We start from the raw sequence: 12902 nt of genomic DNA, 5'->3' as shown, positions 1-12902 counted from the left end.
CACTTCCGGTTTCCCGTACCTCTTTGTTAGGCTCCGGCCCCGCCCGCCTCCCTTGCGGGCAGGCCCGTTCCCTCCCTCTTGGTTCGTCCCGCCCTCTGCTCGGCGGGATGTTCGCCCCACAGCGGCATTTCTTCAGACGGCCGCTCTGATTGGCTTTCCACCCTTCACTCACGCTGCCCTCACCTTCCCGGTCGCTCCCACCGCCTTTATCTAACACCTCCTCGATGTTCCCGCCAAGGGCGTCCTCCCCCCGCCCTCCCTCTTCTGGCTCGGCGCCATCTTGGGGCGCATAGGGGGGCGGTCGAGCCCACACTTCCTCAGGCTCTGATTTCCCCGCGGCAGCCCTGGCCTCCTCGATTAACCCACCCCAGAAGGACTTCGCTCGTTTCTGTCCCTCCGTGGGCGGGTCGGGGTTCGACTGAGAGGACATGTCATCATCACCGTCAGAGGGGTGCAAAGTCCGCGTGGCCGCCCCGACTCCCAGTCCCGGGGTGGCCAACAAACGGCTCTCCACCGCCCTCCAGGTCTCCCGCTCCTGCATGGCCCTGCACAGGGCCCGCACGACTCTCCCCCACGACTCTAGGCTTCTCTCACAGCCCGAGGACATCGTCTCCTCAGTTAACGCTTTAGTGCGCTTACCGCACACTTCGGGGTGGAGAATATCCACCGGCTGGTCAATGACCCTCATTTGCAAAAGCCTCGCAATAGTGAGAGTAAAATCTTTGGGCTTACGATCGATACCCCACCGCTTATCTAACTGTGATACGACCTTCACAAGGACTTCCATCCTCCTTGTTGGTCCAAGAGCGTCCTCCCCGCCAGGCTGGTCCGGCCGCTCCGGCCGCCGTTCACCCATCCAGGCGACAATCCCGGGTTTCGGCACCACTTATTGCCTATCGTAGGCGTGGCGACCTGGTTTGGGAACGGCACGGCGACCAATCCCAGGTCGCTCGGTCCATCAGCTCGCTGACACCAATGTGGTAGACGGCAAATGGCGTTTATTGGCGGGAAAAATGGCCTTATATCACCTGGGCACTGAACGCTATCGGCTATCGGGAGAGGGACCCTGTCTTCCTGTACAACGCGATATCTTCCGGGCGCCAGACCCTCACTACCTACAGGTGGAGGGCGGACCTTGAGCCGGGCTGGGGTCGCCTTGGCAGCAGGGTGCGCTTCGGGTGTGGAAGCACCTTCCCAGTGCCCAGCTCGGAGCTCGGGCTGAAGGCGGCAGTGCGTGAGAAGAATGGGCCTTTGGCCCATCCCTGGCACTGGGGAGTCTGGAGGGGCTGGGAAAGCAAACGGAGAAGCAGCAGATGCTCTGCAGCACGGGGAGGGCTTAAGAGCCCGACTTTGGGCAGCGCTGCTCTGCAAACCGCTGGGAAGCAGCAGGAAATTCTGCCAGCGGTTCCCTGGGAAGCTCCTTTGGAAGCCCTGGCCGTGCTCCGTGCGCTTCCTGCCATCAAATGCCTTTCTCTTCCAGGTGGCTTCAGCAGAGCCTGTGTGTGAGCTCCCGTCTCTGGGGTAAGAACACTTCCTTGCCCCGCACCTTGTCTGTAGCGTGGCCTCAGCTGGCTGCGCGCTCTTGGCACGCCTTCGCCTCGTGTCCAGGGCTCCAGCTTTTGCCATCCGTACGGGGGAAGGCAGCCCTGGGCAAAGCGAAGGAACGAAAGGGGCTGGGGGATAAGGAAGGGCACAAAGCCCCAGGACCCTTCATCTCATGGCAATGGAGCTTTGAGCTGCGGGCTGAGCAGTGCCGAACAAGACTCTTTGCCTTTGCCTTCAGGAGCTCACCGGTTTGGCTGGAGGGGAAGAGGCAGGAGCTGAACGTGAAAAACTCAGCTATCGTCCGGGAAGGACCTGATTATCCAGTCAGTGCTTGATGTCCTCCAAGAGAACGGGATCTATGGATTGAAGAGAGGTAATGGTGCTGCTCCCTCCTGTTTGCTCTCAGCCCTTGCCAGAGACAGCTCTGTGCTCTGGCTGCCCAGGCTGTTCTGGAGATGGCACGAGGCTGTCAGCAAGGGGGTCAGGCAGAGCCCAAGGTCCATCTTTGCTGTGTCTCTGGATTCCCGTGGCTCATCAAGGCACGCTTTGTGGAAGGTCTTGCCGGATTTCTGGAAAGACATGGAGCCCTCCCCTAGCTTTTGGATAGGACTCCCTGCTCACACCGATCTCCTCTGCATCTGTGCTCACTGCTGTCTCTCCATTCCCTATTTTTGCCAGGAAATTCTGCAGCTGACACAGCACGCCATTGAGAAAGTCATGGAAAACGGCGTCTGGATGCCCAACTGGGCTCTGGAAACCATGGGTATGTAGACAGACGGACAGCTTCACTGCCCTCAGCTTTGCGTCTGGCACTCCCCAACACCTGCCAAGCTCTGCTTTCTGTCAGAGTTATCTCATAGAGTTTCAGAGTGGCTGAGGTCTGAGGGGACCTTACAGAGCATCCCAGTCCAACTGCCTGCCGTTGACAGGGCTGCCACCCTTTCCATCAGGTGCTCAGGGCCCCATCCCACCTGGTCTCCATTGCCTCCAGGAATGGGGCTTCCATCCATGGCTTCCATCCATGGCTTCTGTGGGTAGCACATTGCAGGGCCTCTCCGCCCACTGCCGGTCAAGAATTTCCTCCTGACATCCCATCTGAATCTCCCCTCTCTGAGAATTTAAAAAGCCTTCACCTGTGCTCCTAGGGCTGAGCGGCTCCTTTCCCCAGGTGCACAATCAGTGGCTCAGGCTGGGACTCAACAGTTCCCAGACACAGCGGGAGGGATTTTGCACCCCAGAGCCCTACCCAGAGCTTCGGGAATGAGCATTCACTCCTTCAGCTCATCTCTGGGCTGCCCCAGTGCACGTCTTCCCATCCTTATTTCAGGTGCCACTGTTGATGCAGAGAGGACATCCAAGAGCTTTGGTGGGAAAGGCTGGAAGAACCGCTGGCTTTCTCCACTCTTTTCCGCCGCCAAGCCTCCCGAGACGCTCTTGAAGGTATGGCAGGAGAAATGGTGGCTGTGTGTTCACTGCCTTGCCTTCTGGCTGCAGGAGCAAGCGCGCAGCAATTTCCTTGGCCCAGCTGCACTGCTCAGCCCACACTCTTCCCCACATTACTGGCACCAGCGCTACGGCCGATGGGTGATGGATGGGTTATAGATAGGTGATGGGCCGACAGATGCTGGGAGGGCTGCCCTGCTGGCTCTGGGCGAGCAGGGAAAGGCGGTTGACTCCAGAGCTGTTGTCCAAACCTTTGCACATTCCCCTCCCGTCCCTTGACTAACATTGCATTACGAGGAGAACAGCAGCCCACAGAGAAGGCAAGCTCTGTGCTCCTTGCCCAACAGCCAGCTCTGGCGGCTCTTTGCCTCAGCGCTGAGAGACGCGTCTTTCTCATTTCAGCCCGATATTTCTCCTGGCAACTGCTGGGCTTTCCAAGGATCTCGGGGCCACGTGGTCATCCGGCTGCCGGAGAAAATCTGGCCCACAGCTTTCACCATCTGGCACATCTCCAAGGCGGTCTCTCCCTCCGGGGAAGTCAGCAGTGCCCCCAGAGAGTTTGCTGTCTTGGTAAGTCTCTGCCTGCTGCTTCTTCTGGAGGGCCCCGGGGAAAAGCTTTGGCATAGAGCCCCAGAAGACCCCATAGCGGTGGCAGCTCCCAGAGAGCTGTGGTGGGCTGCTGCAGAGCGCGGCATCCTGCCCAAGGGACGGAGACCCTCGGGGTGGTTACACATCTCTGGAGGCCTCTGCTGCTCTTCGTGGCCGAGCAGCTAGGAGCTATTGCTCCACGTGCCCCGACTTAGCTTCACCCTCCTTTGTGCTCCAATCCTGCCAGAACCGAGGAGGGGGGAAGGGCTCCCACCTTTGGCCTCGACGGGTTCCTTTTCACACTGCCTGCCTAAATGTGACCGAAATCATCTCTTGCCTTTCAGGGACTGGATGAGGATGAAAGTGAAACTCTCCTGGGGTTATTCGTTTATGACGTGGACGGAGACATCGCCCAGACCTTCCACGTGCAGGTACGGCAAGCGCGTGCGCCAGGCTGCCAGGCAGGAAGGCCGGGCTGCCTGCAAGTCCTGGCAAGAAAGGGTTTGCCTGATCAGCCAGGCTCTGCTCTGTTCTCCAACGCGGCTGACTCCTACGGGGAAGACAGACGAGGCAGCCCAGCAATTTGGAAGCAATTATTCTTTCTGCTAGGGCAGAGAGAGCAGCACGGGAAGGCGCTGTGGGAGGGAAACTGTCTCCCTGTGGGTGTGGAGCGGCGATTGCTGGTGGGAGGGAGCAGTGCAGCTGCCTTCCTCCATCAGCAGTGCCATTCTGGCATCCCCCGGCAGCCCAGGGAGCGGAGCAGAGCAAGCCAGAGTTGGGCAGCTGGCAAAGGGAGCTGTGCGGATGCGCCGTGGCTCTTCCCATGTGCATCACGAAGCCTCTCCTCTTTGTGTTGGCAGGAGGAGCCCCGCAAAGCCTTCGGCCGTGTCAAATTGGAGGTGCGGAGCAACTGGGGAAACGCAGAACACACCTGTGTGTACCAAGTGGAAATTCATGGAAATTTGTAAAAGACAGCAGAGATTTCTTAAAAGGCAATAATCACGACCACTGCCCAGCGGCTGCATGGCACCACCAGGGCGGCCCCTGCCAGGCCTGACAGCAGCCGGGCTCTGCTGCCCCCGCCACGGCCCCCACAGCCCACCAGCCCAGGCTCTGCAGAGCAGGGGCATCAACACCAACCCCAGTCCCCCAGCACCATCCATCCTTCAGGGGTCGGGAGCGGTCCCTCCAGGTTGTCAGTTTGGGGGCATTATCCAACACCCAGAAAACCACGCAGAATGCCAGGGAGAAGGATACCAGGCCCTGCAGCCCCCAGCCCCCCCGCAAAGCACCACCTCTGCCCTCCCACTCCTCTCTGTCATCCATCAAGAGGTGGGAGCGGCACCCATGGGGGGGGCATCATGCAACACCTGTAAAACCACTGCCTGGGGGAAGTAGGACAGGCACAGCAGGCCCCTGAGCTCCCCTCTTCCCCCCGCCCCCCCCAGCATCACCTCTGCCCTCCCACTTCTCTCCACCATCAGTCAGGAGGTGGGAGCACCCCCGGCGTGTGGGTTTGGGGGCATCATCTGCAGGCCAGAGAACCACTGCTGGCATCGGCCGGGGCTTTCCAGGCTGTGCTGTGCCAATAAATAGAAAGTACCACCACAATTGTCCGCGCTGTACTGTTGTCATGTATGGGACATAAAGGGGGTCCAGTTGGGGAATATTGGGGGTCAAAATGGGGGAACGGACTCCCGAGGTCAGGAAGGAGGGCATGGGGGGTACAGGGGACTCTAGGGGTCAGAAAAGGGGGTCAGGATTGGGGGGGAGTAAGGGAAGACAGGAGGCCTGGGGTGGCAAAGTGAGGGGACTGGGGGACAGGAGGAGACTACGGATCAGAATGGGGGAGTTGGAGTGGGGATTCTTGGGGGGATGGGGAATTCTGGGTGTCAGAGGGGACTGGGGGAGATGTATCTAGGGGACAAAATGGGAAGACACATGGGGGGGCAAGAAAGGGGACACAGGGGATCAGAGTGGGGGACCGAGGAAGGAACAGGGGGTCGGGGGTCAGACAGGGCACCCTGGGGGTCAGAATGGGAAAGACACTGATGGAGGAAACAACTGAGGGGAGGGAGGGGTGGAAGAGGACTCCATAGATGAGAATGGGGGAATTGGAGGTGGGGGAGAGGGGGGAGAGTGTAACCCCGGGGGTCAGACTGAGGGACGCGGGGGGTTGTGGGCCACCCGTGGTGGGGGTGGGGGGGAAGGCAGTGAAATACCCTGGGATGGGGATGTGGGGGGGTGAGGCGGTTGCATAGGGCCTGAAGCCCGAGTGGGGCTCGTGGGGCAGTAAGGTTGAAGGAGAAGAAGAGTGTGGGGGGAACGGAGAGCCCTCAGGGATCTGCTGGGGAGCTGGGGGAGCGACTGGGGGAGGGCAGAGCTCCGGGGATGGGATGCAACGGGCAGGCATCAGGATACTCCCCTCTATCCTCCTTCCCAGCTTATCTCTATGCAAGGACGAGCAGATGTCCAGAAACAATGACCGAGTGTTGAGTGAGCAGGTGTGAGAAGTTAAATAATCAGCAATCCATGCTGAGCTGGCAAAAATTCACGTTTGTCCAGCATCTGTGTGTTCAGCTGAGCGTCAGGAAGGTTGTGATCCTGAAGTACTCAGCCAATGAGGAACCAGGGGAGAAAGAGATAAGCAGTAGGGATAGTAGAGAGAATAACAGAGATAGGTAATAGGGCATAAAAGATGTAAGGCTGCTTTCTGTGCACGCTGCTGCTGGTGGGATCCTGCCGCTGCAATTGCGAATAAAGTCTGCTTTATCAAAGACACTGATAAGTGATTTGGATATTTCCAACAATATGAACATCGTAATCCTCAAAGGCAAAGGAGGCATTGATGCGGGGTGCTCTGTCCGGCATCAGGCATTAGCACATCAGTTTAAGAACCAACGTGTGAGTTTAGCAAAAGGAATCCATGAGCGACAGTTCCAAAACCTTCTGTTCCAGCCTTAGTGGGAGAACAGCCTCGTTCCTCCTCAATAACTTTGCACGGGTCACAAAGGAATACTTCTCCCTTCTGCCTCCATGATTGTGCCTCACGAGAAGCACCGCAGTCCCAGTAGAATACTTTTATCTTTTGCCTCAAAATGTGCACGGACATTTTCCTCAGGTCCCACACACTGTTAGGAAAAAAGCTCACTATGGCCTCATCAGCCGCTCCGCTCGGCAGCCGGTAACGTCTGAGTGCAAAAACACAACGTGTGATGGAACTCCAAGTTAAGCTCTGCAAATTGCCACGGCGCTGCTGTGTGTGTGTGCAGGGATAGGATTAGGAAAGCCAAGGCACAGGTGGAGCTGAACTTGGTGAGGGATGTGAAAATGACAAGGGGTTCTGCAGGCACACAGGCAGGAGAGGAGAGCGTTCCCCCTCTGATAAGTGAGGACGGAGAACTGGCTTCCTCCGACATGGGAAAAGCTGAGGTGCGCAATAAGAGCTTTGCCTCACTCCTCACTGCTGGTCAGGCTCCTCCCCACGGCTGCCAGGACCCCGAAGCCCTCAGTGTGGGTGAGAGGAGCGGATTCCGTCCCGCTGTAACAGCGGAACAAGTCCAGAGCTTCTCATGGAACTGAAGGTCTGTAAGGCCGGGGGAGCGGATGATACCCATCCCAGGGTTCGGAAAGAGATGGCTGATGTGGTCGCCGAGCCACTCTCCATCATATCTGCAAAATCGTGGCTGTCCGCTGAAGTCCCCGGTGTCCCTCAGGGGTCGGTCCTGGGAGCGGTGCTCTTCAACATCTTCATCAGTGACAGACGATGGCATCGAGTGCATCCTCAGCAAGTTTGTGATGACACCAAGCTGAGCGGTGTGATTGAGATGGCAGGGGGAAGGGAAGCCATCCAGGGTGTCCCGGACAGGCTGGAGAAGTGGGCCCACGAAAACCTAATGAGGTTCAATAAGGCCGAGGGCAGCGTGCTGCATCGGGTCGGGGCAATGCCAGGTACTGGTACAGACTGGGGGAAGATCTGCTGGAGAGCAGCCCTGCGGAGAAGGACTCGGGGGTCCTGGTGGATGAGAAGCTGGCCGCGGGCCAGCAGCGTGCGCTTGCAGCCAACTGTGTGCTGGGCTGCATGAAAAAAGGGGGGGCCAGCAGGGAGAGGGAGGTGATTGTCCCCCTCTGCTCGGCTTGTTTAGCCTGGAGAAGAGAAGGCTCTGGGGAGACCCGACTGTGGCCTTCCAGTGCGTGAAGGGAGCGTATGAACAGGAGGGGGAACGGCTGTTTGTGAGCAGATGGTGATAGGACAAGGGGGAATGGGCTTAAACTGAGACAGCAGACTTAGGTTGGGTATTAGGAGGAAGTTTTTTACTTGGAGGGCGTGGAGGCACTGGGACAGCTTGCCCAAGGAGGCTGTGGATGCCCCATCCCTGCAGGCGTTCGAGGCCAGGCTGGATGTGGCTCTAGACAGCCTGCTCTGCTGGTTGGCGACCTGCACACAGCAGGGGGTTGGGACTGGATGAGCATCGTAGTCCTTTTCAACACCGGGCAGTCCATGAGTCTGTGACTTTCACAGCCAGGAGCACTCAGCCTGTCCGTGCCCAGGACGGGAGCAGCTGTGCAACAGCACAGACATCCACACCGCGGCTCCTCTCTGCGCTCGGAGGTGTTTCTGGCAATTTCACCCCGGGCTGGGCTCACAGCCATGGGCTCTGTGCCTCCTGGGCACGCCCTGGGAGGGCCTAGAAGGCGTCCCTCGGCCTCGGCAGCTGTCAGCTATTATGACATCAGAACCCGCCGTCCTACTCAGCCACGCCGCAGACCGATGCAGCAGTGCAGTCCCGCCAGGATTGCAGAGCAGGCGAGTGGGAAGAGGTGCTCGTGTCCTGGGAGGAGAGCGAGCTGTTCCCTGTGTCTGCTGGAGTGAAGGTGCCAAAATGCCAGCCCAGCTGGGCAGGTGGGTGCGGCAGGGCCCAGAATGCAGGGAGGGGAAGCCAGGAGCAGCGCGTGCTGCCGGGCTTTCTGCAGCCAGGCGGCCTCAAATCCCCTGCCGTGGGCACAGCCCTGCTCCCGCTCTGGGCCGTGATAACCGCTGTCTGATCTCTCCCTTAGGCAAGGCGTCGCCCAAGAGAGGGGAAGGAGGAGCCCCATCCTGCTTCTAGCAGTGCTTTCTGGTGAGCGTTCCCCACCCAAAGCCACCCCAGCAGAGCTGGGGAGCGGGACTGTCCTGCACGGCGTGTCCCCGCTGGGTCTGGAGGAGGAAAACGGGGCTGCGGGGCTCGGAGCGGTCTGAGCAAACTAATGGCCTGTCCCGACTGATGTCCCCCACAGCTGGAGCCTTCCTCTGGATATTGGCAGCTTGGAGAAGCGACGTCCCGCAGGTCAGTGCCGCGGTGTGCGGCAGAGGCCAAAGCTCTGCCCTTCTGCCTCTGCAGGGACGGGAGTTTGGCCACGGGCTCCTCACTGCTGAGGCGGAGGGCGGACCTTGAGCCGGGCTGGGGTCGCCTTGGCAGCAGGGTGGGCTTCGGTCTGGAAGCACCTTCCCGGTGCCCAGCTCGGAGCTTGGGCTGAAGGCGGTAGCGCATGGGAAGAATGGGCCTTTGGCCCATCCCTGGCACTGGGGAGTCTGGAGGGGCTGGGAAAGCAAACGGAGAAGCAGCAGATGCTCTGCAGCACGGGGAGGGCTTAAGAGCCCGACTTTGGGCAGCGCTGCCCTGCAAACCGCTGGGAAGCAGCAGGAAATTCTGCCAGCGGTTCCCTGGGAAGCTCCTTCGGAAGCCCTGGCCGTGCTCCGTGCGCTTCCTGCCATCAAATGCCTTTCTCTTCCAGGTGGCTTCAGCAGAGGCTGTGCGTGAGCTCCCGTCCCTGGGGTAAGAACACTTCCTTGCCCTGCACCTGGTCCGTAGCGTGGCCTCAGCTGGCTGCGCGCTCTTGGCACGCCTTCGCCTCGTGCCCAGGGCTCCAGCCTTTGCCATCCGTACGGGGGAAGGCGGCCCTGGGCAAAGCGAAGGAATGAAAGGGGCTGGGGGATAAGGAAGGGCACAAACCCCCAGGACCCTTCACCTCATGGCACTGGAGCTTTGAGCTGCGGGCTGAGCAGTGCCGAACAAGACTCTTTGCCTTTGCCTTCAGGAGCTCACCGGTTTGGCTGGAGGGGAAGAGGCGGGAGCTGAACGTGAAAACTCAGCTGTCGGCCGGGAAAGACCTGATTCTCCAGTCAGTGCTTGACGTCCTCCAAGAGAACGGGATCAATGGATTGAAGAGAGAGGTAAAGGTGCTGCTCCCTCCTGTTTGCTCTCAGCCCTTGCCAGAGACAGCTCTGTGCTCTGGCTGCCCAGGCTGTTCTGGAGATGGCACGAGGCTGGCAGCAGGGGGGTAAGGCAGTGCCCAAGCTCCATCTTTGTTGTGGCTCTGGAGTCCCGCGGCTCATCAAGGCACGCTTTGTGGAAGGTCTTGCCGGATTTCTGGAAAGACATGGAGCCGTCCCCTAGCTCTTGGATAGGACTCCCTGCTCACACCGATCTCCTCCTGCATCTGTGCTCACTGCTGTCTCTCCATTCCCTATTTGTTGCCAGGAAATTCTGCAGCTGACACAGCACGCCATTGAGAAAGTCATGGAAAACGGCGTCTGGATGCCCAACTGGGCTCTGGAAACCATGGGTATGTAGACAGACGGACAGCTTCACTGCCCTCAGCTTTGCGTCTGGCACTCCCCAACACCTGCCAAGCTCTGCTTTCTGTCAGAGTTATCTCATAGAGTTTCAGAGTGGCTGAGGTCTGAGGGGACCTTACAGAGCATCCCAGTCCAACTGCCTGCCGTTGACAGGGCTGCCACCCTTTCCATCAGGTGCTCAGGGCCCCATCCCACCTGGTCTCCATCGCCTCCAGGAATGGGGCTTCCATCCATGGCTTCCATCCATGGCTTCTGTGGGTAGCACATTGCAGGGCCTCTCCGCCCACTGCCGGTCAAGAATTTCCTCCTGACATCCCATCTGAATCTCCCCTCTCTGAGAATTTAAAAAGCCTTCACCTGTGCTCCTAGGGCTGAGCGGCTCCTTTCCCCAGGTGCACAATCAGTGGCTCAGGCTGGGACTCAACAGTTCCCAGACACAGCGGGAGGGATTTTGCACCCCAGAGCCCTACCCAGAGCTTCGGGAATGAGCATTCACTCCTTCAGCTCATCTCTGGGCTGCCCCAGTGCACGTCTTCCCATCCTTATTTCAGGTGCCACTGTTGATGCAGAGAGGACATCCAAGAGCTTTGGTGGGAAAGGCTGGAAGAACCGCTGGCTTTCTCCACTCTTTTCCGCCGCCAAGCCTCCCGAGACGCTCTTGAAGGTATGGCAGGAGAAATGGTGGCTGTGTGTTCACTGCCTTGCCTTCTGGCTGCAGGAGCAAGCGCGCAGCAATTTCCTTGGCCCAGCTGCACTGCTCAGCCCACACTCTTCCCCACATTACTGGCACCAGCGCTACGGCCGATGGGTGATGGATGGGTTATAGATAGGTGATGGGCCGACAGATGCTGGGAGGGCTGCCCTGCTGGCTCTGGGCGAGCAGGGAAAGGCGGTTGACTCCAGAGCTGTTGTCCAAACCTTTGCACATTCCCCTCCCGTCCCTTGACTAACATTGCATTACGAGGAGAACAGCAGCCCACAGAGAAGGCAAGCTCTGTGCTCCTTGCCCAACAGCCAGCTCTGGCGGCTCTTTGCCTCAGCGCTGAGAGACGCGTCTTTCTCATTTCAGCCCGATATTTCTCCTGGCAACTGCTGGGCTTTCCAAGGATCTCGGGGCCACGTGGTCATCCGGCTGCCGGAGAAAATCTGGCCCACAGCTTTCACCATCTGGCACATCTCCAAGGCGGTCTCTCCCTCCGGGGAAGTCAGCAGTGCCCCCAGAGAGTTTGCTGTCTTGGTAAGTCTCTGCCTGCTGCTTCTTCTGGAGGGCCCCGGGGAAAAGCTTTGGCATAGAGCCCCAGAAGACCCCATAGCGGTGGCAGCTCCCAGAGAGCTGTGGTGGGCTGCTGCAGAGCGCGGCATCCTGCCCAAGGGACGGAGACCCTCGGGGTGGTTACACATCTCTGGAGGCCTCTGCTGCTCTTCGTGGCCGAGCAGCTAGGAGCTATTGCTCCACGTGCCCCGACTTAGCTTCACCCTCCTTTGTGCTCCAATCCTGCCAGAACCGAGGAGGGGGGAAGGGCTCCCACCTTTGGCCTCGACGGGTTCCTTTTCACACTGCCTGCCTAAATGTGACCGAAATCATCTCTTGCCTTTCAGGGACTGGATGAGGATGAAAGTGAAACTCTCCTGGGGTTATTCGTTTATGACGTGGACGGAGACATCGCCCAGACCTTCCACGTGCAGGTACGGCAAGCGCGTGCGCCAGGCTGCCAGGCAGGAAGGCCGGGCTGCCTGCAAGTCCTGGCAAGAAAGGGTTTGCCTGATCAGCCAGGCTCTGCTCTGTTCTCCAACGCAGCTGACTCCTACGGGGAAGACAGACGAGGCAGCCCAGCAATTTGGAAGCAATTATTCTTTCTGCTAGGGCAGAGAGAGCAGCACGGGAAGGCGCTGTGGGAGGGAAACTGTCTCCCTGTGGGTGTGGAGCGGTGATTGCTGGTGGGAGGGAGCAGTGCAGCTGCCTTCCTCCATCAGCAGTGCCATTCTGGCATCCCCCGGCAGCCCAGGGAGCGGAGCAGAGCAAGCCAGAGTTGGGCAGCTGGCAAAGGGAGCTGTGCGGATGCGCCGTGGCTCTTCCCATGTGCGTCACGAAGCCTCTCCTCTTTGTGTTGGCAGGAGGAGCCCCGCAAAGCCTTCGGCCGTGTCAAATTGGAGGTGCGGAGCAACTGGGGAAACGCAGAACACACCTGTGTGTACCAAGTGGAAATTCATGGAAATTTGTAAAAGACAGCAGAGATTTCTTAAAAGGCAATAATCACGACCACTGCCCAGCGGCCGCATGGCACCACCAGGGCGGCCCCTGCCAGGCCTGACAGCAGCCAGGCTCTGCTGCCCCCGCCGCGGCCCCCACAGCCCACCAGCCCAGGCTCTGCAGAGCGGGGGCATCAACACCAACCCCCGTCCCCCAGCACCATCCATCCTTCAGGGGTCGGGAGCGGTCCCTCCAGGTTGTCAGTTTGGGGGCATTATCCAACACCCAGAAAACCACGCAGAATGCCAGGGAGAAGGATACCAGGCCCTGCAGCCCCCAGCCCCCCCGCAAAGCACCACCTCTGCCCTCCCACTCCTCTCTGTCATCCATCAAGAGGTGGGAGCGGCACCCATGGGGGGGGCACCATGCAACACCTGTAAAACCACTGCCTGGGGGAAGTAGGACAGGCACAGCAGGCCCCTGAGCTCCCCTCTTCCCCCTGCCCCCCCCAGCATC

General features: G+C 59.4%; 2 protein-coding genes and 1 pseudogene across 2 annotated transcripts; all 3 read left to right on the top strand.

The window, feature by feature from the left end:
• Window positions 1–991: 991 nt before the first annotated feature.
• Window positions 992–2152, top strand: LOC149913524 (uncharacterized; annotated as a pseudogene).
• Window positions 2153–2265: 113 nt separating this feature from the next.
• LOC149913523 (sperm-associated antigen 4 protein-like) lies at window positions 2266–4557 on the top strand. The gene is made up of 5 exons (XM_090129426.1): window positions 2266–2308; window positions 2873–2985; window positions 3391–3558; window positions 3921–4007; window positions 4437–4557. The coding sequence occupies exons 1-5, from the start codon at window positions 2281–2283 to the stop codon at window positions 4542–4544; spliced, it is 504 nt and encodes a 167-aa protein (XP_089985552.1). The 5' UTR covers window positions 2266–2280; the 3' UTR covers window positions 4545–4557.
• Window positions 4558–7198: 2641 nt separating this feature from the next.
• Window positions 7199–12431, top strand: LOC116241358 (SUN domain-containing protein 2-like). The gene is made up of 10 exons (XM_090129365.1): window positions 7199–8479; window positions 8635–8696; window positions 8854–8915; window positions 9367–9392; window positions 9655–9790; window positions 10098–10182; window positions 10747–10859; window positions 11265–11432; window positions 11795–11881; window positions 12311–12431. Exons 1-10 carry the CDS (start codon window positions 8304–8306, stop codon window positions 12416–12418), a joined length of 1023 nt encoding a protein of 340 aa, XP_089985491.1. The 5' UTR covers window positions 7199–8303; the 3' UTR covers window positions 12419–12431.
• The last annotated feature ends 471 nt before the right edge of the window (window positions 12432–12902 follow it).

This window comes from Phasianus colchicus, chromosome 36, assembly GCF_987193195.1.
Source record: "Phasianus colchicus chromosome 36, bPhaCol1.hap1.1, whole genome shotgun sequence".
In the NCBI taxonomy this organism is placed as follows: Eukaryota; Metazoa; Chordata; class Aves; order Galliformes; family Phasianidae; genus Phasianus; species Phasianus colchicus.
The sequence above is the reverse complement of the archived record's forward strand: the minus strand, read 5'-3'. Positions and strand labels throughout refer to the sequence as shown.

What these genes read in the sequence shown, in the direction of transcription:
- LOC149913523 (XM_090129426.1), top strand. Translation starts at nt 2,281, where the DNA reads ATGCCCAACTGGGCTCTGGAAACCATGG. An exon ending in CTCCCGAGACGCTCTTGAAG is followed by an intron (nt 2,986 to 3,390) that starts GTATGGCAGGAG and finishes TTCTCATTTCAG; the next exon opens with CCCGATATTTCTCCTGGCAA. An exon ending in CCAGAGAGTTTGCTGTCTTG is followed by an intron (nt 3,559 to 3,920) that starts GTAAGTCTCTGC and finishes CTTGCCTTTCAG; the next exon opens with GGACTGGATGAGGATGAAAG.
- LOC116241358 (XM_090129365.1), top strand. Translation starts at nt 8,304, where the DNA reads ATGACATCAGAACCCGCCGTCCTACTCAGCCACGCCGCAGACCGATGC. An exon ending in GCTTCTAGCAGTGCTTTCTG is followed by an intron (nt 8,697 to 8,853) that starts GTGAGCGTTCCC and finishes TGTCCCCCACAG; the next exon opens with CTGGAGCCTTCCTCTGGATA. An exon ending in CGTGAGCTCCCGTCCCTGGG is followed by an intron (nt 9,393 to 9,654) that starts GTAAGAACACTT and finishes CTTTGCCTTCAG; the next exon opens with GAGCTCACCGGTTTGGCTGG.